Source organism: Natrix helvetica (assembly GCF_964273705.1).
Source record: "Natrix helvetica genome assembly, chromosome: 3".
NCBI classification, from domain to species: Eukaryota; Metazoa; Chordata; class Lepidosauria; order Squamata; family Natricidae; genus Natrix; species Natrix helvetica.
Genome location: NC_138549.1, coordinates 44,649,985 through 44,673,527, shown reverse-complemented (window position 1 = coordinate 44,673,527; position 23,543 = coordinate 44,649,985). Strand labels below are relative to the sequence as shown.

General features: G+C 44.0%; 1 protein-coding gene across 2 annotated transcripts in view; it reads right to left on the bottom strand.

Annotated features, from left to right (window-relative positions):
* Positions 1 to 23,543, bottom strand: part of WWC3 (WWC family member 3) — an 89,540-nt gene that overhangs the window by 46,980 nt on the left and 19,017 nt on the right. For both annotated transcript variants that reach the window (XM_081946817.1, XM_081946818.1), the window contains exons 2-3: positions 16,407 to 16,516; positions 3,884 to 4,087 (exon numbers count right to left, since the gene is read on the bottom strand). In XM_081946817.1, coding sequence (XP_081802943.1) covers positions 3,884 to 4,087; positions 16,407 to 16,516 — 314 coding nt within the window. The remainder of the gene's footprint in view (positions 1 to 3,883; positions 4,088 to 16,406; positions 16,517 to 23,543) is intronic.

The following is a 23,543-nucleotide window of genomic DNA, read 5'->3' as shown; positions in this document are numbered from 1 at the left end:
GACTGTAAATGTTTTTTTTTCTGTCCACCAGTCCATCCCGTCCCTGGGTGAGGTATCCTATTTCTAATGCAACTAATGTGCTAAAGCAATATTGCATGGAACACCCTTTCAGAAGTTTTCTCTGATACTGCAAATATTGTAGGAGGAAAGCCATATGGTAATAAAAGAATCAGAAGGAGTTTGCCCTGTTATAGTTGCATCTGATGAAGCAAGCTGTTAACAAAAGCATATGGTTTTTAATAAAATTGATAGTTTGAAAAGATGCTACCAGACTCCTTTTAATTCTATACGACCTTCATACCTTTAGCACGTTATCGAGAGAGCAGAATGAAGTACAATCTAAGACTAAAAGCCATTGTGTATTTAAGGAAGCTAGAAAATGTTATTTATTCATTTTTATCCTGACTCTCCCATTAAAATAGCAATTCTCTGAAGCATCTTACAACTAAACTGTCTAATAAGAATTAAGCAATAATTTATTTTCTTCATTCAGTCAAGACATTTCTGACAGGAATTTTTACATTTATTGACAATACCATTCACAATTATCATCCAGTCAATCTTTTGAATACAATCAGCAAACTCTATGCCAAACATTTATTCAAGAAGTTATATTACTGGACTGAAGATAAGACTATCCTAGTTAAAGAACGAATACTTCAACACTAGCAGATACTTATGGATCTAGAGCAGTAGCCCCCAACCTTTTGGGCACCAGGGACTGGTTTCGTGGAGAGAGGTTTTTCCATGGACTGGAGAGGGCATGGTTTTGCATGCTGGTTGCATCCCATGGATGGCTTATTTGTGTGGCCCAATTTCTGGCATGCCCAGTGCTGGTCCACAGACCAAGGATTGGGGATCCTTGATCTAGAGGTCCTCCTTATGCAGCTTTTGTAGATCTCCCACCTGCATTTGAGAACCATGCTTATGAAATCTTCACTGGTTTAACACATTATCTGATTCCTAACTATCTGTAGCTCAAGGACAAAGCTTCTGCTTTGCATTCAAAAGTTTCCAGATTTAATTCCTTGTCTCATAAATCAGGATTAGGAATCCCAAGGTCTGTTTGTAGTCAATGTAAAAAATACTGAGTTAAATAGACAAACTGGAATAAAGCAGCTGCACCCTGTATTACTATTATAGAACACAGAAACAAAGAAAACTGAGAGCAGAAAAAGACCTAGTCTGCCCTTTGAAGTTTATTTTTAAATTTATTTTATTTTTAAATTTTGTTGGGTGAGAGACATGTGTTTATCTTGATCATTTTAAACTCAGTTACCTATGATTGGCCCACTGTCTCTACTGAAAGTTTGTTTCAAGCTTCTACTACTCTTTCTGTGAAGTAACATTTTCTAACATTATTTTTGACCGTCCCTCCTGTCATCCCTGTCAGCCAAATGACATCCAATGTAGTCTTAATATTGCAGTGTATGCTGTGCCATAAAATATGACACTAAACAAAGCACGCATAAAGAAAATTAGAAGTGCAGCAGTACACTTATTCCACCACAATATTCTACGTTGCCATTTTGTCTACCTCCCTGCCACCAAAAACTTCTGTGAATGTCAACCACATATTAATCAGAGTAATTATATCCTTAAACAGAGCAAATGCTTGGCAACATATATGAAAAAGTATAAGATTTAAGGATTTTTTATTTCATATTATTTTGGACATGAAAGGTCAAATAATTATGCTGCCTGCAGCAACATATCATCAACGTTTGTCATAACTATTGTTACATTTGTCATAAATTTGTCATAAACATTTGTTTACTGTCAATATTGCATTTCAAATAGTAGTACTTAATCTTTAAGAAAAAATCCAGTAAAAAATGCAATCTTTTTACACTAAATGTGGAACAAAACCTATTGATTTCAGTGTGATGTTTGTCCGAATAAATCGACACAGAACATCTCTTAATTTATTAAAATAAAATTTAAAAGATGAAGTTAGTAAAAAAAACACCTCTTATTTTATATTGGCATTTTTGGAACAGTTAAAAGTAAACTAATATTTGCAGCTAGGCAGTGAAATTTATTTTGTTTAAGCTAATGCTGTTTTAAACTATTTTTCTAGAATTTGGAGCACTCCAATCAAATAAAGGAAAGGTAGGTATTCTAATATTTCTGTTGAATAAGTAAAGAAGGGTCTTTGCAAAAGACAACTGTAATTGCTTAAAACAAGATGGGGGGGAGTAATAGAATTGTGGAAAAATAGTTTTAAAACTAAATAAATCATAATATAAGTATTTTGATTTTAAAATATAAATGTTATCTAAAAATCTGCAGGAGAAGCACCAAAAATTCAAAGTACACTACCATGAAAAAAATAAAATGTAGTAGAAATGCTATCAAACTATTGGTTTTTTAAAGATTCTGTGAGATCTATACATCCATTTAGTTTTGTCTCAAGAATGAATATGAATTCATTTTTAGATGAAAATTATATTCCTGAATTATTTAAACCACACATACACTTGAAATATGTGGCATTTTTCTTTCATTTTTATCTACGCCGAAAGATCTACATCTATACTGAGCTGTATTGTAAATATAACAGAATTTCCAAGAACTATCCTCATGTTATAACTTTTTACATTCTTAATTTTTATATTCTACACAAAATATTTATTTATTTTGAATAATTTGAACTTCCAATTTATACATCATTATTTGCTGAATAGTGACAGTAAGCATTCATTCATAAGTGGAACACACAATTTGCTCCACAAAAAGAGGACAATGATTAAATATAGAAGTATTGTTAACACTTACCAATATTTAAAAAGAGAATGAACACTATTTTCTGCATAAATATTTCCTACTGATACCAAATCTCTAGATTTGCACAACTGGGTTTGTTTAAGAGCAAATGTGTTGCTCTATATGTATTGAATAATTGGGACTTAGAATACAAGTTACTAACTTTTGAAAATATTTCAGTAGTTTAACTTAAATTTAGTTCTTCTGGTCTAGATAACATTCATTTTGAAAATATCACATTCTGAATTCCAGAAAGTGAGTATCAGAATGTTATTATATTTACCAGATATTCTTGTTGATTTGACAGCTGTTCATAAAGAAACAGCGTTCATTTCACGTAAGTTGCAAAGTTTAATATGAATGTAATCAAGGAGACTTGCTCAAACAAATGTCTATTTGTTTTTCTATTGTTTCACTTAGAATAAACAATAGAAGTCAGGATTCTGAAGGATTTCTACACTAAAGTAAAGTCATTCCCACTTAGTTCATTGTCTATTTTTCAGGGAAAAATAAAAGGCACATTCAGAACACAGCAACATATATCAGCCACTGTAGGAAGCCGAAGAAATCTAGTATTTAATGGCTGGACTATAATTGAAAAGATCCATGTTCACGTTTATCCTCAGTCATGCAAGCTCAATGGTTGATTTCCCATGCTGGCTATTAGGCTAGCTACCATGAGTTTGTGGAGAAAAAGTATGATACAGTATAAATAAAGCATGTTACTACACTGTATAAAGATGAGTGACAGTCCCTTTGTTGGTAGTAAAATTAATACCCGTAGACCAATGTTAGCAACAATATATCTTAAACTAACTTTCCATTAAATAAAACTATTGTGAAACAGAATCCCAGCCTCCATTTAAAATTTAGATTGGTCTTTTATTCTGCAAGTATAACAGCGAATTTCGTAAGATTTTTTAAGGTAAAGATCATTAAAAAAACCTGCAATTAAATAAAAATAAATAAATAAAGTACACATAGTATCAAATGTAGTTAATAGTCTTCAGTAATGCAAAACGCTGAAGTTATCAAGAACAATTTTTGAAGGATTGGGATTTTTAGCTAAAATCTTAACTTTAAATTTATATTATTTGAAGAGGAAATGCAAACTTACTACTTGCATAAGAGTGACTGTCATCCTCACACAGTTTGTTCAACTGTTGATACTCTTCTTGTGCTAGCTCAAATCGCTGCTGCTTAATTTGATAAATTTCCATTTTGGCATTAAGTGCTTCCTGAGCGACAATTAAATATTCCTTTAGCATGCGCTCCTGTTCTCTTCTCCATTGCTCTCTTGGGTCTTCAATTTGTGTGAGTTCTGATTTAGAAAGAAAAAAGTGTTCCAATATGTTAAATGAAAAACAGAGAGATATAGAAAATTCACATATTATGGCAATTAAATCACATTTTTATTTTAAAAAACCTAATGTCTAATAAAAAAACTATATTGACATTTAAGTTAAATTTGAAAAACTATTCTATCCAGTCTATTAAGACTTCAATAGAAGTCTTAATAAAGAAATGTACTTTAGTAAAGAAATGTAATAAAGAAATGTACTTTACAGCCAAGTTATACAAGGTGTAATGCAGGGGTGGCGAACAAGTTCGACAAAAAGAGCCAAAATTTTAAACTGTGAGAGTCAGAGAGCCACACCACGCAGTGACCTGCCAAAACAGACAAACACTCACACAAAAGCATATAATTTTAACAATAATATATTAAACACATAATATAACATGCTCAGTCAGGTGTTTTTTGTTACCTTGTTGGAGTGATGGGATGATAATCTCAGTGGGATTTCTGGCATCTTTTGTTTTCAGTAATCTGAAAATACGCGCGCTCCCTTTCGGCGCTAAACCCGGAAGTACGTTCTTGCCCCGCCCCTGGCGACACGACGACGCTTGCCTGCGCTCCACCAGCTCGGCTGGGAATGGAGACGTTTCCTCAGCGGAGCGGAGCGCCTGAAAGGGATGCAGGCTCAGCCTGCCAGGCTGCCACCACTCCACTGAAGACATTGCTGAGCAGAGAAACATCTCCGTTCCCAGCCGACCTGGTGGAGCGCAGGCAAGCGTCGTCCTGTCGCCAGGGGTGGGGCAAGACCGTACTTCCGGGTTTAGCGCCGAAAGGGAGCGCGCGATCCGGGTTTAGCGCCGAAAGGGAGCGCGCGCGATCCGGTGCGATCCGGCAGGAACCCACCACTGCACACGGGTCCCCCCACTCTCTGGCCCGTGCAGTTGTTTCCGAGGGATGGGAGACGTGATGACGCAGCCTGGGGGCGGGACTACGCGCTCGGAGATCTCTCCTCAGAGGTCCCTCCTCAGAAGCAGCATAACAAAATCCAAACTTGGCAAAGAGCCACAGTATACAAAATAATAAGAGGCAAAGAGCCGCATTCATTTTGGTCGGGAGCCGCATGCGGCTCGAGAGCCGCGTGTTCGCCACCCCTGGTGTAATGCTAAATAGATAATGATCTGAATCAACCTAACAATTAGACATAATTTGATCACTGCTTCCATAAACCTGCTACATTTCTTGCCCTTTGAAGATACTGGAATATTTGTTTTATTTTGTAATTACAGGTAGTCATCGGCTTACAACTATTCATTTAGTGGCCATTTGAAGTTACAATGGCACTGAAAAAAAGTGACATGATCATTTTCACACTCACGATCACTGCAACATCCCCATGGTCTTGTGAACAAAATTCAGATGCTTGGCAACTGGTTCATATTTACAACAGTTGCCGTGTTCCAGGGTCATGTGATCACCTCCAGTGACCTTCTGACAAGCAGGTTTATTTAACAAGTGCGGTGATTCACTTAACGACTGTGGCAAGTAAGATCATAAAATGGGGCAAAACTCACTTAACAAATGTCATGTTTAGGAACATAAATTTCAATTGTGGTTGTAAGTCGAGACTATCTGTATAGTTTCTTATCTTGTCCTAACCGGAAAACATATTTAAAGATATTGTACCTGAACAAGCCAAGAAAATGACTTTCAATTTGTCTTTTTCTTACAAATTACTATTACAAAGTCATTTGGATGCAACAACAAACTGCAACTACAATTAGTCTCTGACTTGCAACTATAAATGGAACCCAACTCAAAAATTAAAGGACAAAGAAGAATCGGAATACTACGAAATTTGGAATAAGTGGTATGAATGGTTGGATAATAAGAAAAACAATTAAGCCGAAAACAATATACATAAATAAACATAGAACTGTATATAAAAGTAGGTAAATATGTTAAATATCATAAAAATGTATAGATAAGATGACATAAGGATTGTAATATATGGTAAAGAGAGGAAAACATACATAGATACGACGATGTAACATTGTACAAACTGTTGATATAAAGATTGTAATATGTGATAAAAAGACAAAAACAATAAAAAATTATTACAAAAAAAAAAGGAACCCAAATTCTCATCACAATAGTTGAGATTATAACTCGTCGAAACTGATTTTATGATTACTTTTATGGTGGTCACTAAGCAAATCACTGTAGTCATTATACAAATCACACAGATGTTAAGCAAATCATATAATCATTAAGTGAATTCTGTTTCCTTAATGTTATATTTTGCCAGACATCAGCATGATTATAGGACGCTGCAATTGGTCTCAGGTGCAATCTGATTGATAAGCATCTGAACTGTGATCATATGATTGCAGGGTGGTATGATGGTTGTAAGTGTGTGTAAAGATCATAAGTTTTTTTTTCCAAGGCCGTAACTTTGAACTATCATTAAACAAATGGTCATAATTACCTATTTTTGAAAACTGAAATGGATGTCTCATTATCAAGTCAGGATTATATACAAATTCAGTCACTAATTTGTTCAAGGCCTTCAATGATCTTGAAAGTTGAATTAGAATTTTCCATAGCAATATTCATTTCATTAATGAATATTGTATGAAATGTGAAAAAATCCATATTTTCCAAATGTTTCAGTGGCAAACAGTAAGGAAAACTTATCAGTTACATCCCCTGAAATTCGTTGGTTTTTTGGCTCAAAAAAGATGGAGGAAAAAAGAACTAAAACACATCAAGGAAACCCTCGGAACATGTGGCTATCCCAACTGAGCCTTCATCAAATCTCCAAAAAGAGCTGCTCCATAATAAAGAAGAGAACAATAAACAAAGCTACGTTGTCATTCCATACGTTGCAAGAATATGTGAAAAGCTCGGGAGGATTTTCAACCAACACATCATATTTACGCACTTTAAACCCAAGAATACACTAAGGCAGAAACTTGTCCACCCCAAGGATAAAACACCCAGACAAAACTGAGCAACATGGTATATACCAGTGATGGCAAACCTTTTTCGCCTCGGGTGCCAAAAGCACATACGTGCGCGCTATCACACGAACTCGAGTGCCGACCCACATAACGTAATGTCCCCGCTCACCTGTGTGGACCGTGCATTTTTGCACAAGGCTTCCTCGCCACTCCCTTCTCTGGCTGCTTCCCCTTGGCTAACACCCAGTGAGGGGAGAAGTTGCTCTGCCACTAACGGGCAGAGATTGGGGTGGGGGTGGGGGGATGCTCAAGTGTGCTCCTGTGTCAAGAAACCTTCCCTTATCATTCTCCTGTTTAAAGATTGGGCCCTTTTTACAATGGCAGGTGTGAGTCCAGTTGCTAAATTCTCCCCTTCTATTAAAGAGGATCCTGGGCACTACAGTCAATAGACAAATGAGGAAGGGAGCTGCTGGCACAGGGAAAAGAAAAGCAGCAAGAAAAGAAGAAAAAGCAGCTTTTTCCCCTCAAGGTGGCTGCTCTGTCCCCCCCCCTCCCCCGTGCTAGCACAGAGGATCCTGCCTGGTCCCTGCAATCCAAAGGGAAATGAGGAAGAGACCAATCTGCATGAGGGAAAGACAAGTAGCAAGGAAATAAGGAAAAGCAGCTTTTTCCCCCTCAAGGTGGCTCCTCTGTTGCCCTTTTCTCCATTTCAGCACCACTCCATGGAGCCTGCCCCACCCCCCATCGCCCAGGTCCTCGCTTCTCCCATTTCTTTGCCTATTTAATTTCCCCTCCGTAGCATTTTTCCATCGTGTTTCTTGCCGTTTTGGACAGGAAAACAAAGTTTGTGGGACTAAAAAAAACTCCTTTCAATCAATCAATTCCAACTTTGCGAGATCTCTTCCCCCTCCCCAAATTGTAATTGATTGAAGTTTTTTTTAGTCCCACAAACTTTGTTTCTCTGCACACGATGGCAAGAAACGCGATGGAGCTGGAAATCAGGTAGGCAAAGAAATGTTTGGGAGAAGCGAGAACCTGGGCGATGGTGGGTGGGGCAACCTCGATGCCCTAGCACTGAAATGGAGAAAAGGGCAACAGCAGCCACGTTGAATGAAAGAAGCCTCTTTTTTTCTTTCCTTACTAGCAGGGGGGAGGGGGGAACACAGCAGGCAGCATGGGGGAAAGAAGCCTCTTTCCTTGCCGCTTGTCTCCCCCGTGCTGGCAGCTCTCTCAGCGATCGGGCAGGATCCTTTTTAGTAGCAGGGGGGAGGGGGGAACACAGCAGGCAGCACGGGGGAAAGACAAGCGGCAAGAAAAGAGGCTTCTTTCACTCGTGCTGGCAGCTCTTTCCCTGTGGATTCAAGCGATTGGGCAGGATCCTTTTTAGTAGCAGGGGGGAGGGGGGAACACAGCAGGCAGCACGGGGGAAAGACAAGCAGCAAGAAAAGAGGCTTCTTTCACTCGTGCTGGCAGCTCTCTCCCTGTGGATTCAAGCGATCGGGCAGGATCCTTTTTAGTAGCAGGGGGGAGGGGGGAACAGAGCAGCCAGTACGGGGGAAAGACAAGCGGCAAGAAAAGAGGCTTCTTTCACTCGTGCTGGCAGCTCTCTCCCTGTGGATTCAAGCGATCGGGCAGGATCCTTTTTAGTAGCAGGGGGGAGGGGGGAACAGAGCAGCCAGCACGGGGGAAAGACAAGCGGCAAGAAAAGAGGCTTCTTTCACTCGTGCTGGCAGCTCTCTCCCTGTGGATTCAAGCGATCGGGCAGGATCCTTTTTAGTAGCAGGGGGGAGGGGGGAACACAGCAGGCAGCACGGGGGAAAGAAGCCTCTTTCCTTGCCGCTTGTCTCCCCCGTGCTGGCAGCTCTCTCAGCGATCGGGCAGGATCCTTTTTAGTAGCAGGGGGGAGGGGGAAACAGAACAGCCAGCAGGAGTGAAAGAAGCCTCTTTCCTTGCCGCTTGTCTTTCCCCGTTCCGGCAGCTCTCTTTGCATTGGGCTGTTTTTCGCCCTTTGGAGGCTTCAGGGAATCCTCCGGAGATTAAAAAAAACTATCGAAAATCAGCTGGAGCTGACAGGGCAATGCCTCGCGTGCCCTCAGAAATGGCTCCGTGTGCCGCCTGTGGCACGCGTGCCATAGGTTCGCCATCACGGGTATATACAGGAACAAAACAACTACTTCACAAAGAGGGAGAGGGATACGACATCATCTATACAGTCCTTTCAGCATTCCCAAGAAAACTCCACACACATTTGCACTACTCAGGTGATCCTGAGAATACAGACCTCAACAACTCTCTAAAATAGGGGCGTCAAACTCAAGCCCGTGGGCTGGATCGGGATCTGGCCCACGGGGTGCTTAAATTTGGCCAGCGGGGCCAGCCAGGAAATATCAAAGGACTCACCCATCAAAAGGGGACATGGGGGTCACGTGCACCCCCCGGTCCGTTTTTTGCCTCCATGGTCTCCAGCAGCACTCTGCCGGCAGCAGCACTTTGCTGTTTTCAGCCGGCAGAATGCTGCAGGAGGCCGGGGAGACCAAAAACAGGCTGTAGGCGGACTGGATTACAATTATGTGGCGTCAAGTAAGTGCCGGATCTGGACAGAAAACAAGCAACATCCTATGTTAATACTACAGTTTAATGCCAGATTTTACATACTGTAGGTCCATTTAATCTGGAATCAAGAATCTATAATTGACAGCAATTTCTATTTACTACCCTGGAAATTTACCTCTGCTGTTAGATCTTGTATTATCATGTTATTTATGCTATTATATTTTTATTATTAATAAAATTATTATTTATTATGAATAATAAAAATACAATAGTATAAATAGCTTTTCTGTCTAGAAAAGCAGTTTAATATTAAACAATGGGGTATAATGGAGCTCTCATTTTCTCTTGACACTGGTTAAGTCAAGTCAGCTTCTTAATTAGTAACATTTAAGCAAGAAACATGTAGAACTAATGTGCTATAACACACTAGATGCTTAATTTAAGATAGCCAGGTCCACTCTTTTAATTTAGGATTATTTTAACTTGTTAATATCAGCATCTGTTAAGAAGGAATCAAAAGGCTGAACAGGAGGCATTTGTTCAGATTAAGATTAAATTTTCATTGTTTTCAATTTAACATGCAATCATTTTAACATATGTTTTGGGTTTGTATGCTGATATTTTTAAGAGGAAGAAAAGGGAAGCAACTCCAATTCTTTCAAAAAAAAGTTAGTTATATCTACAAGTCCTATTCTTTCAGTTTTAATCCTTCATTTTGATCTCTTTCCATTGTCTTTTCTTCTGCACTTTTCTCTCTCTGTGCCATTGTCCATCTGCCATTTAATCTAATTCAAACACAATATCTTGGAGTTTTCTAGTATGGCTAACATCAATGGAAAAGGGCATTGGTACTTACCTGATACGCCTCTTCTCATAGTGGGGGGAGAAGTATCCAGGATGGGTTGACCTTATCTATCCTCCAGCTGATTGGACTGAGTCAGATAAGCTCTTGGGACACGCCCATGGCCCACCAGGCACCGCCCAGTTATCGGCGAAGAACTCTATCCGACTCGTTATGCCATCCACTCCAGACCTTAGTATGGTTTCAAACCTTTTATTGAAGTATAACTTAAGCATAACAGTGCAACATTTTACAAATACATATAACATAACCATGTCAGGGGGGGGGTCTGGATACTCCTCCCCCCACTATGAGAAGAGGCGTATCAGGTACCAACGCCCTTTCTCCATAGTGAGGGGGCAGGAGTATCCAGGATGGAACGTACCAAAGCTAGCGTGTCCCTAGGGAGGGTTACATACTGAGGGCACATGGCCAAACTAAGCCTGGTGGGGAGTGTCCCCTGCCCTATGAACCGCCTGTAAAACCCTGCGACCAAACGAAGCCTCCGCCGAGGCGAAGGTGTCTATCTTGTAGTTCCTCACGAAGGGTGAGGGGAAAGACCACTTGGCTGCCTTACATATCTCTGTCCATGACGCCTGGGTAGCCCAGGCCGCAGTGGTGGCCGCACTTTGTGTGGAGTGTGCTGTGATGTAACTCGGTGGCTGTATGCCCTGAGACTGGTAGGCCATGGTGATGCAGGTCCTCAACCACCTGCCTATGGTGGTGGAGGTCACCTTCTTGCCCAGAGACCCCGGCTGGAATGAGACAAACAGGGCCTCAGACCTTCTATTCTCCCGGGTTCTTCTGAGGTAAATCCTCAGAGCCCTTCTTACGTCTAAGGTGTGCCACTTCTTCTCTAGTGGGTGAGAAGGGTCTGGGCAAAAATTGGGCAAAATCAGTTCCTGTGCCCTGTGAAAGCATGAACATACCTTAGGTATGAAGGAGGGGTCCAACCGCAACACCACTCTATCCCGGTGAAAAATGTAGAGGTCCTCCCTGACAGACAGGGCCTGCAGTTCTGATATCCGTCTGGCAGACATGATGGCCAGTAGGAACACCATCTTAAGGGTTAGAAACTTTAGTGACACTGTTCGCAATGGCTCAAACGGCTCCCCCGTCAGGGCGTCCAACACCTTGTGTAAGTCCCAGGAGGGGTACCTATGTACCATGGGTGGTTTGAGGTTGGACGCCCCCTTCAAGAACTGCCTGACCAAAGGTTGTTGGGTTAGTGTCTGGGCTCTGCCGCACAGAAGCACTGAAGAAATGGCCTAACTTGTCTCCTAATAGTGTTGGGGGCTAACCCCCTGTCTAGGCCTGCCTGGAGAAACTCTAGCACTAGAGGGACGGTGGCTCTCACCGGGTCCTAACCCCGGGAGTTACACCATGTGGCAAAGGCCCGCCATGTCGTGTCGTAAATGCGCTCCGTGGAGGGTCTTCGGGTGGCTTGGATGGTTTCTATTACCCTGGGAGAGAATTTCTCCTCCCTCAGGATGCTCTGCTCAACCGCCATGCGGTCAACTGGAGCCATTGGGGTTCCGGGTGCTCCAGGGACCTCTGGCTGAGGGATATTCTTTCCTGGGGGATTCTCCACGCTCTGCCCACTGAGAGCGATTGGAGATCTGCAAACCATGGCCTCCTAGGCCAGTAAGGGGCAATCAGTACCACCTCCGCCCCCTGAGAATTTTTTGAATGATCCTGGGAATCAGGGGCAAGGGTGGATAAGCGTAGAGAAGTTCCCGGGGCCACGGGCAATGGAGCGCGTCCGCCCCCTCTGCCCCATGTGTTTTGTACCTGGAGTAGAACCTCGGGAGTTGGGTGTTGAGGTGCGTGGCGAATAAGTTGACCTCCAGGTGACCGAAACGGTGCATTACCTTCCTGAAGATGGCTGGATGCAATCTCCACTCTGAGTTGTCTACTTCTGCCCGGCTGAGCCAATCGGCTCTGATGTTGTCCACCCCCGCTATATGCTCTGCTGTTAGGGATAGCACATTCTTCTCGGCCTATCGCCCCAGCCTCTTGGCCTCCCGCATAAGGGCCCCTGATTTAGTCCCCCCCCTGTCTGTTTAAATGGGCCTTGGTGGCGGTGTTGTCTGTGAGGACTAGAATGTGCCTGCCCTTGACAGAGCGGTGGAAATGCACCAGGGCAAGTCGGACCGCCCTGAGCTCCAGCCAATTGATGCTGTGCGTCAGTTCCGCCTGGCTCCAGTGTCCCTGCGTTATCTGATCCTGCAGGTGGGCTCCCCACCTGAACAGGCTGGCATCTGTGGTCACAGTCACCCGGTCTGGCGTTCTGAAGACTTCGCCCTTTGTAATCGCAGGGGACGTCCACCAGATCAGTGAGCGGGAGACTTCTGCCGGGAGAAGGATCTTGGCCTGGGAACAGCTCCTGCGCCTTCGCTGGAAAGCAAAAGGAACCATTGTAGGTCTCTGGTGTGTAGGTGAGCCCATGGAACAATGCCAATGGCGGAGACCATGGTGCCTAGCAGTTTGGACAAAGTGGCTAAGGGCACCCTACCTCCCGTGGCTACCTGTGCAGCTAACCGTCTTAGGGAGATCTGTCTCTCTGTTGATAGAAAAACCTTGCCTTCTTCTGAATCTATCAGAGCGCCTAGGTGGATTAGCCTAGGGGGTGTGTGAAGATGGCTTTTGGCCAGGTTTACGGAAAACCCATGGTCCCTCAGTGTTGTCATGGTGGCATCTAGATCCCTTAGCGCCCCCTCAAGGGGGGATGACTGTATCAGCAGGTCATCCAGATAACATTGGATCCTGACCAGGACCTGTCTCAGATGTACTGCCAGGGCAGCCATTACCTTGGTGAAAACTCGGGGGGCGGAGGACAACCTGAAAGGCAGAGCCCGGTATTGGAAGTGTTGCCCTAGGTAGCAGAACCTAAGATACCTCCGGTGATCCCGAATGATTGGGATGTGTAGGTAGGCCTCTGTGAGGTCTATGGAAGTGAGGAGGCCTCCCTGCCTGATCCCCTCCAGGGTGGAATGGAGTGAATGCATTTTGAACCTCCTATAGCGGATGAAGCGGTTTAGCCGTTTCAGGTCAAGAATCGCCCTCCAGCCCCCCGATGCCTTGGGGATTACAAAGAGGATTGATTAATACCCCTGACCTTGCTGGTCTGGAGGCACTGGCTGGATGGCTCGGATGTCTAGCAGATGCTGTATGGCCTCCTGCATCAATAACCTCCTTGCAGGGTTATTGGAAACTGGGTAGATCCGGAAGAACCCTGGGGGGCTGGAAAGGAACTCCAGTGCCAGCCCATGTCTGATGGTGTTTTGTACCCACCTATCAGAGGAGGAGCGGTCCCAGCGATCCGCGAAGTATGTCAAGCGTCCCCCAATGGGAGGTGAATTTAGTCTGGCCTTAGTTTTTGCGGAAGGAGTGCCACCCACCGCCTCCTCCACCACCTCGAATGGGCCGCTTCTGCTGCCTGCCTCTCTATTGTCTATCTGGGTATCTTTGCCTGGCAGCGAAACCCCCCTGGTACTGCCTGGCCTGAGTACCCTGCATCAGAGCCCCTGAAAGAGTCCTGACCCCGGAAGGAAGTCCCAAAGTCCTGTCCCCGGGAGTAGGACCGTTTGGGGTAAGGCGTCGCTCTGAACTGACCCTTCTTTGCAGCCGTGGGAAGCACCTTCCACTTATCCTTGTTCTCTACGAGGTACAGAACCAGAGCTGTCCCGAAAAGGGCCTCTCCTGTGAAGGGAGCTGATGCCAGGCGCCACTTGTGTCGTACATCAGCCTGCCACTGCCTCAGCCACAGCAGTCTATGAGATGCAACAGTAGAAGCAATTGCCCTGGAGGCAAACTTGGCTGCGGACAAGGTGGCGTCCGCCGAAAATTGGATGGCTGCCATCAGTTTGTTGATGTCCTGGTGCGCTCTGACCTCGGTGACAGGGATTCATTGCTGCAACTCCTGTAGCCAGAGTAATGAAGTCCGGTTGAAGAAGGAGGCGGTGGTAGCTGCCTTCACCGCCCAGGCTGCTGCTTGTTGTCCCTTTTGGAGGGTGAGATCTGTCTTCCTATCCTCCAACTTCAGAGCCTCTTCTGGTTCCCCTGGGAGGTTAGTTGGGGTGTGCAGTGCCCATACCGGATCATCGATGGATGGCTGAGATAGCGCCCCAGTCATGTCCTGATCCACATTGAAAAAGATCTTGTCTGTGGATGTGGGTGTGGGACCCGCTGTGGGGGCTGCCCACTGGCGCTTGACCGACTCCAGGAAGGCCTTGGGGGTTGGCACTGTGTCGGTCTCAATGGCCTTCTCACCAAAGATGGTTTCTGCAGAGAACCCCTGGAGCTGAGGCGGTGCTTCTGCTGCTCTGTTTCCGAGCTTGGCTGCTGCCTTGGCCTTGAACAGAAGCGACTTGTACAATGAGGGCTGGAACAACCCGGTGAAGGCTGGCTTAGATGGGGGCATACCTTCGTCCTCGGATAGTTTATCTTCCCTGACTTCTCCCTCCTCGCAATCCAGGTCACTGTTCTCCTGCGATGAGGCTGAGGAACTGGAGATGTCTTCCCCATGATCTACCAGGCTTTTGGGTACCCTAGGGGATAGTGCCACCTGGGGCTGCACTTGTGGCTGCTGAAATGCTGCTGTCATGCATTGCTGGAAGGCCCGCACCATCAGGTCCTGAAAGTTGGGGACACCCGTGGGGAGTTGCTGGCTGGAACCCATGCCCACCTGTGCAGGAGGGAGACCCAGAGGCGGAATTCCCGTGGGCAGGGCAGCCCTTGGGGTGGTCACTAACCCTGGCTGGTCCTCTGCGCCTCTGGTGGGGCTGCTGTCCATCGCTGTAGGTGCTGGACTCCTGCCGGTCTCCTCCTGGTCGCTGGTCCCCGCCATCTTGGAACACGTGGTCCCTGCCGGCTTCAAGATGGCGCCCGTGCCAGGAGACAAAAGGCGCTTCTTTTAAACTTGTGCTCTGGCGGCTTGTGCTCCGAGGAGCTGCCTCCACCACCAATTTTTTCGTTACCCTCTGCCTCTCTCTGGCGCTAGGGGCTTGGCTCTGCCCGTGGACTCCCTCCGATGAGGTGAGCCACGTGGGCAATGGCGCGGGTGACCCGATGGGGAGCAGCGGAGGCTCCGCGCCCGACAGAGCTTCCAGCAGCAAGGCTCACCTTCTGGGTGGGGATCCTATGCCGTCCTGGCCTGCCGGTGTTCCAATCACGCCCCGCGGCACTTGGACGATCCACGGCTCGTGCTCCGGCGCCTCTGGCTCCCACACGGCAGGGCTTGCCTATGGAAGGCTTGCGCCCTCTGTTTCTTGCTTGCCCGGCCGAAATTCCTTTTCTGTGTGATACTTGTCTCACTCAGATGCCTGGGCAGCTTGCCACCCCTGAGGGGGCTTTTGGCAATTTTTTCCTTCCACTCGGGGAGCTGTCCAGCTCGCTGGAGGTCGCTGCAATGATTTTTCTTTTTCTTTTCTTAAAACTTTTTCAATTTTCTTGGAGATCCAGGATGGCAAACCGTCCAGTTGAGGACTGAGTCAATAACTGGACGGTGCCTGGTGGGCCATGGGTGTGCCCCAAGAGCTTATCAGACTCAGTCCAATCAGCTGGAGGATAAGGTCAACCCATCCTGGATACTCCTCCCCCCCCTCACTATGGAGAAGACAAGATTTTTAAAAAGTAATACTAAATCTAAAATTTGGAAGAAAAAAGAATTTATTTAAAATCACAGATATTTTAGCATGTACAGTAGCACTTATCAAGCTTGCTAATATTATTCAATAGTTCTAACTCGAATAAAATAAGTCATGATAGAAATCTTCAAACAAGTTATGCAAAGACAATCCTAAATCCATGAGAATTGTGCATGGTTTTTTTATATTGAAGGACAGCATCCACAATAGCAATAATTTTATAATTTTATTGTATCTTTCTCCCTTGCCCAACTCTGATTTGTCTATATATATGGATGAATATTTAAGATCCAGGTTTGAGTTTATAACTGTGTAACTTAAAAACAAAACAGGTTACTCACGATTTATGTGGTCCATGTAATAAACCCCAATCTGTTGATCGTAAACAGTTTCCCATCCTAAAGGTAGTTCATCACCAACACAGTCAGCAAAAGTTAATGGCTTGGTAATCCTACAAATTTATAAAAAAAACAAAAGAAGTTCAAGCATGCTGCATTTAATTATAATTATAGTTGACCATAATGTAGCTTTGATAAATTATGATTAAGGACATGACATTTTAATGCCAAAACTTTTAACATAAGATAAAGAAAATCAATCTCAAGTAGGAACATAATTCAAAATGTACTGAAAGGCAAGAATAACACATTTTACTTTACAGATATGGACTTTACAATGTAATGTAAATTTGTTTTTCTTAACAAAAAAGGTATAATGGAAGTCCTGCCAGTTTTTCCTAAACAAAAACAGCTGTATTGAAAATAATTATCACTAAAATATATATTTTAGAAAAAATAATCAGCATTCAAGAAATTGCACTTGTTTCCTGCAGAAAATTATTCACATCATTATATCTATGTTAATAATCTAGTTCCAGTTATGTCCAAGAAGCTTATTATATAGAACCACAGCCAGGCAGCTCAATTATAACAAGGTCACTGATCAAAGCCTGACTGAGTTGATATTAGTCAATTAAATCCAAACTCTCCTATCCCAAAGAAGTACAAGATGCTTTTTTTATTACTATTCTGGTCCAATATATCTGAAATTACTCAAGTGGGTCAAATTCTGTATGGCAACAAGTTATTTGTCTGGATTGGCTAGGATATTGACACTAATACAACTCTATCCTTTTTCACTCCTTTGCTTGTTAAGTACAGTAGTTACTGGAAAGTAGAAATACTTTGAACTCTTGATTCCCTACAAAAGAATATTTTAGATTGTGTGCTTAAGAACTTTTTAAAATGTAGATTTAGAAAGCTTTCAAATTTCACACATTAAAAGTCCCAAACAACTTCAAACCTAAAATAGCACCTTCATGACTATAGACATAACATATGAGAGTAACAGACCTGGTACATTTTCAGATATATTAGTGGAGGAAACACATGCAGTTTAGTGTTAAACATTCAGTATTACATTTAAACTAGAAATTAAAACCTCGCTACTGAAATGGCTGCATAGGAATAGAAATATAAGCATTCTCAGATCTATTGCCACAGATTTAGGAGGCAGACAGTATCTTATTATTGTACTCTTATCTTTAGTTCTCATAAACACAAAAAAAGAAACTATGAAAGAGTGTATATATTTGTGTTACAAAAATATCCTATTAAACTTTTTGTTTTGAAACAAGGGGAAAGGAAGCAAGGGCAATCTTTCACAGCATTTGCCTACTAGCACTTCAAAGTTTATCTGAAAGCTTACATTTCAAATGGAGAAATGTGATTCAGGACACATGTGAGCAAACATATAGCCCGTTGGAAATTCCTTAAAAATGTGTCATTCCCAGCCATAGCTACTTCTTAACTATAGGAAAAGTCACAGTTGCTTTAAAGTGTTTCTGACACATGCTACATTCATATCTGTGCATGAGCCAAATCACATCTGTCCTTTTGAATCTAAATTGGTAATCTTGATCTCATCCAATTCCTGATTCCTACTGTCCATATACTTCTCTCAACAAACATATTTTTCAGACTTTCCTAATTTTCTTTTTTCTTCACAATATTTAAATCTTGCTTTGTTCTTATCACAATCTACATTATTGCTCCTAGCTACTTTGTTTTGTGTTTGTTTGTTTATTGGATTTATATGCCACCCTTGTCCCAAAAGACTCAGGGTGGCGTACAACATTAAAAAAACACATATTACAAAATATTACTTTGCTTGTTCTGTTTTCAGTCTGGTTCAATAAGACTTTGATCATTCACTCACCAGTTCTATCTTGTATGTCTGCTTTAATATCTGGCATACTCGAATGCATATTTTAGTTCCATTATCTTGAACATTAGTTCTATTTCTATATCCTGAAGAATCTGCTGTGTATTATTCAATCCCAATCAGAAGATTAATTAACAAATAAAAAGAATCTATATATTATATCTGCAGGATAAACCATCTTGCTGGCATCTTGCTCCCTGTAAAATCCATTTAGATACAAGACACAACTCAGGAAACAATATTTCTAGTCACTCATACAACTACAAAAAAAAAGTGAAACTCCTTGCTGTCAACAGGTGTGTGTGTATGTATGTGTGTATGTGTACATATACATACATACATATACATACACATACATACATACACAAATCATTTGTCAACATATACACACAGAAAGAGGAAATGTGACTACTGCAACCTATAGTGTCAGGCCTGCAGTCATATTCCTTTTAGGATCTTTGGTCTGCCGCACTCTCTATTATTTTACTATGCTGTTTCATTAATGGGGAATTGGGAGGGGGAATAGTAAGGAGTAGAATGTGTTGTTGTCAAAATAAAAAAAAATTCCATGTGCATGATGTGCCAACATGTCTCTCTTAATAAATTGGAAGTTTGAGGAAAGCTCTGCCTTGGATTCTGATTTAATTTTGGATGATATTTGGAACGCTGACATATACACCATTAGCAGCAAACACAGAAATTCATATACCGTATTTTTCGGAGTTTAAGATGCACACACCCCCCAAAAGGGGGTGAAAATTTCTGGGACTCTTACATATCAAATGTTGCATCAGCTGGAGGAAGGGGGGAAGGAGTTGCTGCGGTAGCGGTGACAGGCAGCAGCAATCCCCTGCCTGGAACAGCTTATTGGGGGTATTCTGGGAGGCTGATCCAAGCGCCAGCAAAGGCTCCAGCATTTCCCAGCTGAGGCAGCAACGCAGAGGTGAGATTCAGCCAGTTCAACCGAACTGCTTGTTACAGTTGTGTGCAGTTCAGAGAACCGGCTGATCCCACAATTGGCTGGCATGGGTGCAAGCTATGTCTGGCTGCCCTGTTCGTTGAGCAGTTCACCAAGGACACCCTGCCGCCACCCCGCCACAAGTGCACCCTTCCCAGCCTGTGTGGTAGACTGTAAGCCCAAAGACACGGAGAGAGGGGGGTATGGCTTGGCTTCCAGTGCTGGAGAGGGTGGGCAAGGGAAGCGGGCGGGTTACTGGGTTGCTACCACCTTTCATTGGGGCGTGCATAGTAAGATGGGGCTCCTCTTGCTGTCCCTTTTTCCCCCATTGATGGGCATTGCATGGCTTCCTGCCCCTTACTTACTGCAGCCATTGATGCAATTTGGGGGCAGCAGACTGTGTTTTATTAGCCCGATCAGGCATGCTAGAGCCTGCCTCTTTGTCTCTGTAAAGATAACATCAATAGATTTTTTTTCTGGAACGAGGAAAAGAATCACCAATATCCTAAAATTTTCAGCTTGCTATTGTTAGTTTAGGGCGGGGGAGGAAGGGTACCCAGCTCCTGGGTCGACTGGCTTCTTCCCAGCAGTTCTTTCTCTGCTTTTGCATCAGCCGTCAAAGATGAGGCTTTTGCGGACAGAAGAGCTGTGCTGCAATGGAGAAATGGGCAACAGAGCGGCCAGCTTGAGGGAAGGAGGCTGTTTTCTCCTCCTTCCCTGCTCCTCGTATTGAGCTAGTGTTGCATTTACTGTATACAATATACCGGTATCTTGTGTATGAATTTATGAACATGGTTTCAGCTATAGTGCTCTCATAACAATAAAGGACACATTAATGACAGTTCTTTCTTGCAGAAAAATACTATGGTACCTCCTCGTGCTATATACTGGTACAAGGATGTCAAAGCAGAAAAGACAAACATAAAATTTCTTTTAAACTGGAAGTAGTGAAATATGCTGAGGAAAATGGAAACAGAGCAGTGGAGAAACATTTTGGATCACCTCCAACTGAAAAAAAGAGAGTGGAGGAAATAGGTTGATCAGCTGAAAAAAGTAAAGGATAAAAATAAGCACAATTTTTGTGGGCTTGCGGCAAAGTCACCAGTTAGAGGTGGACATGAAAGAATGAATCACACTACACCAGAATAATGGCTTTGCAGTTTCTACAAAAATGGTAATATATGAAGCCAAACGCATTGCTGTAGATAAAGGCAAAGAGCATTTTATTGGATCACCATCCATGGTGCTTCAGACTTATGAGGCAATATGGCCTTGCTACGCGCACCAAAACTAAAATTGTGCAAAAAATGCCAAAGAAATACGAATCCAAGAGTCTGTCTTTTCATACATTTGTAGTAGACGCTAGGAAGAACAATAATTTTGAAATTAGGTTGGGAATATGGATGAAGTCCTGCTACCCTTTGATGTGCCATCTAATAAGACGATCTGAAAGGTGCCAGAAGCATAACCGTGAAAACCGTTTTCTCAGGACATGAGAAAACATATTACACGATTGTGTTGTCCTGCTTCGCAGACAGCACAAAATTGCCACCAATGTTAATTTTCAAAAGGAAAACCTTTCCAAAAGAAGTGATTCCAAAAGGAGTTGTTGTGTGTGTTCATGAGAAAGGATGGATGGATGAAAATGGAATGAGAGCATGAGTTGAAAAAGTGTGATCCAAGCGTCCTGGAGGGCTTCTGAAAAAAACTGCTTTATTAGTGCTCGACCAGTTTAGAGCACATATTAATGAAACCACAAAGAAAAGATTTAAAGAAGTGAAGACTCATCTAGCTGTAATTCCTGGGGGTCTTATCAGTGAGTTGCAACCTCTTGATGTTTCCATCAATAAACCATTTAAAGTCTATATGCGAGAAGAGTGGAACAAATGGATGCCTGCTAGTAATCATGATCTGACACCTACTGGATGAATGAGGCCCACTATCACTCAAGTGTGTGAATGGGTTAAAATGACAGTTGGTCTTACCTGAACTGTAATGCCGGATAAAGGGCGACAGGGATGCTCACATCGCTGCCTTGCAGATGTCTTCTATAGGGACCTGGGAGGCCCAGGCCACCAAGGTGGCCGCACTCCTAGTGGAGTGGGCCGTGATGCCAGCCAGAACCGGCAAGTTCTGTGCCTCGTAGGCGAGGGCAATGGCCAGACGGGTCCACCAGCTAATGGTGGACGGGGAGACTCTCTTCCCTAGTGACGAGGGTTGGAATGACACAAACAGAGCCTCAGACCTACGAAACTCCGCCGTCCGCCTTAGGTAAATCCGTAAGGCACTTCTTATATCTAAACGGTGCCAATTGTGCTCCCGCTCCCTGGTTGGGTCTGGGCAGAAGTCCGGAAGAACCACCTCCTGCACCAGGTGGAAGACAGTGTTTACCTTTGGCAGGAAAGCCGGGTCTAGGCGTAGCACTACCCTGTTATTGTGAAACGTGCATACATCCTCCCTGGAGGAGAGAGCCCCCAGCTCCGAGACTCGCCTAGCCGAGGTGATAGCCACCAGGAACCCAAGTTACAAGTGAGGAGCTTCCGGCTAATCGTCCGGAGTGGTTCAAAAGGCTTGGCCATAAGGGCCTGTAGCACCGTGGGAAGGTGCCACGTAGGAAACCTGTGGGCTGCTGGTGGACAAAGGTGGGCCGCTCCCTTGGGGAACCTCTTAACTAAGGGTAAACGAGGTAGCAGAGTGGGCCCCTCCCCAGGTAGCACTGTGGCCAGTGCCACCAACTGTCTCCTAACCATGGCTAGGGACAGGCTCTTGTCCAGAGAGACCAGGAGACAAACGTCCCCCAAGTGGAATCATACCGTGTTTCCCCGAAAATATGACAGGGGCTTATTTTCTTTTGCCCTACAAAATATGCCCTTGGGCTTATTATCAGGGAGGGCTTATTGTTTTGGGGCTGCCAGGCGGCTGCTCCCTTGTGAAGTGGCTCCTGAAGAGCTGAGCACAGCCTCAGGGGCGAAGCAGCCATGGGGTAACCATGCTCGCGAGCAGCCGCCCGGCAAATCCCCTCTCCAGCCGGGAAGAGTGCCATTCACTGACCTAGGGGGTATCCCTAAGGTGCCAAGCCACGTGGCGCTCTGCCCATTGGAGCATCCTGGCATCACTTCCAGTTTGTCTGTAGGGCTGCAAAAAATGGCCCTACGAGCAAACTGGAAGACTGTTCTCAAATTTCCGGTTTGCCCATAGGGCTGGTTTTTCACGCTCCAGAGGCTTCAGGGAAGCTTCTGAAGCCTCCGGAGGACCTCCGGGGGGGGGGGGGGGCAGGCAGAAAGCCTCTGGAGCCTGAGGAGAGCAAAAAAAAGCACTCCAAAGGTGGGGGGGGGAGCGCTGGTCGCATGCGTGCTGGTTCATGCACATAACATTATGGGTGTGGCACGCCTCCGCATGACCCCCCCTGCACTCCCCCCGCTTTTAGCACGCGGGCCAAAAAAGGTTCGGCATCACTGTCTTAGAGTGTTTATTTAACTTCCTATGTTTGTATTTTTGAAGGATCAGAATGAAAAACAGAAACATTTAGGCTTTCAAATCAGCTCATTCTGAAGTATGAATTATGGTTTGAATAGTACACTTTTTTACCAGAAATTTACAACAATTAGCAGCACTGCACCTAAATGCCTGCATTCAATACCATCCAATAATTATTTTTGTATGTCTCTTTACAATATACCGTAGAAATAGTAAATTCTTGTGATAGTCATATAGTGCAATAGGAATCAATTATGGAATCATTTTATCTATATATATATATATAAAAGCAAAAACCACTCACGAAATCTCCAGAACCATAAAGCCTACAAACTTGAAATGTGGCACTTATGTGCCTCTTGGCTGCTAGGTGCTCGTTTAGAAAGGATTTTTTGAAATGACCATCAGATCATTAGTATTTCTTATGTTATCATTAACATACTCTGATGCTAAGGAGTTAGACGTCCCAACCTGAAAACTTGGATGTGGGCATGGGCGTGGCCAGCCCATAACTCATCTGGCCTGCTGGCTGGGAGTTTGGAGAGGAGCCTGAGGGAGAGAAGGTGATAAGATAGGAGAGGCTTCTGTGGGCAAGCCTGAGGGAGAGAAGAGGATAGAAGAGGAAAAGAGGCTTCTGTGGGGCAAGCCTGAGGAAGAGAAGGGGATAGGATAGGGGTGGATTCTGTGGGGCAAGCCTGAGGGAGAGAAGGTGATAAGATAGGGGTGGATTCTGTGGGGCAAGCCTGAGGGAGAGAAGGTGATAAGATAGGGGTGGATTCTGTGGGGCAAGCCTGAGGGAGAGAAGGGGGATAGGATAGGG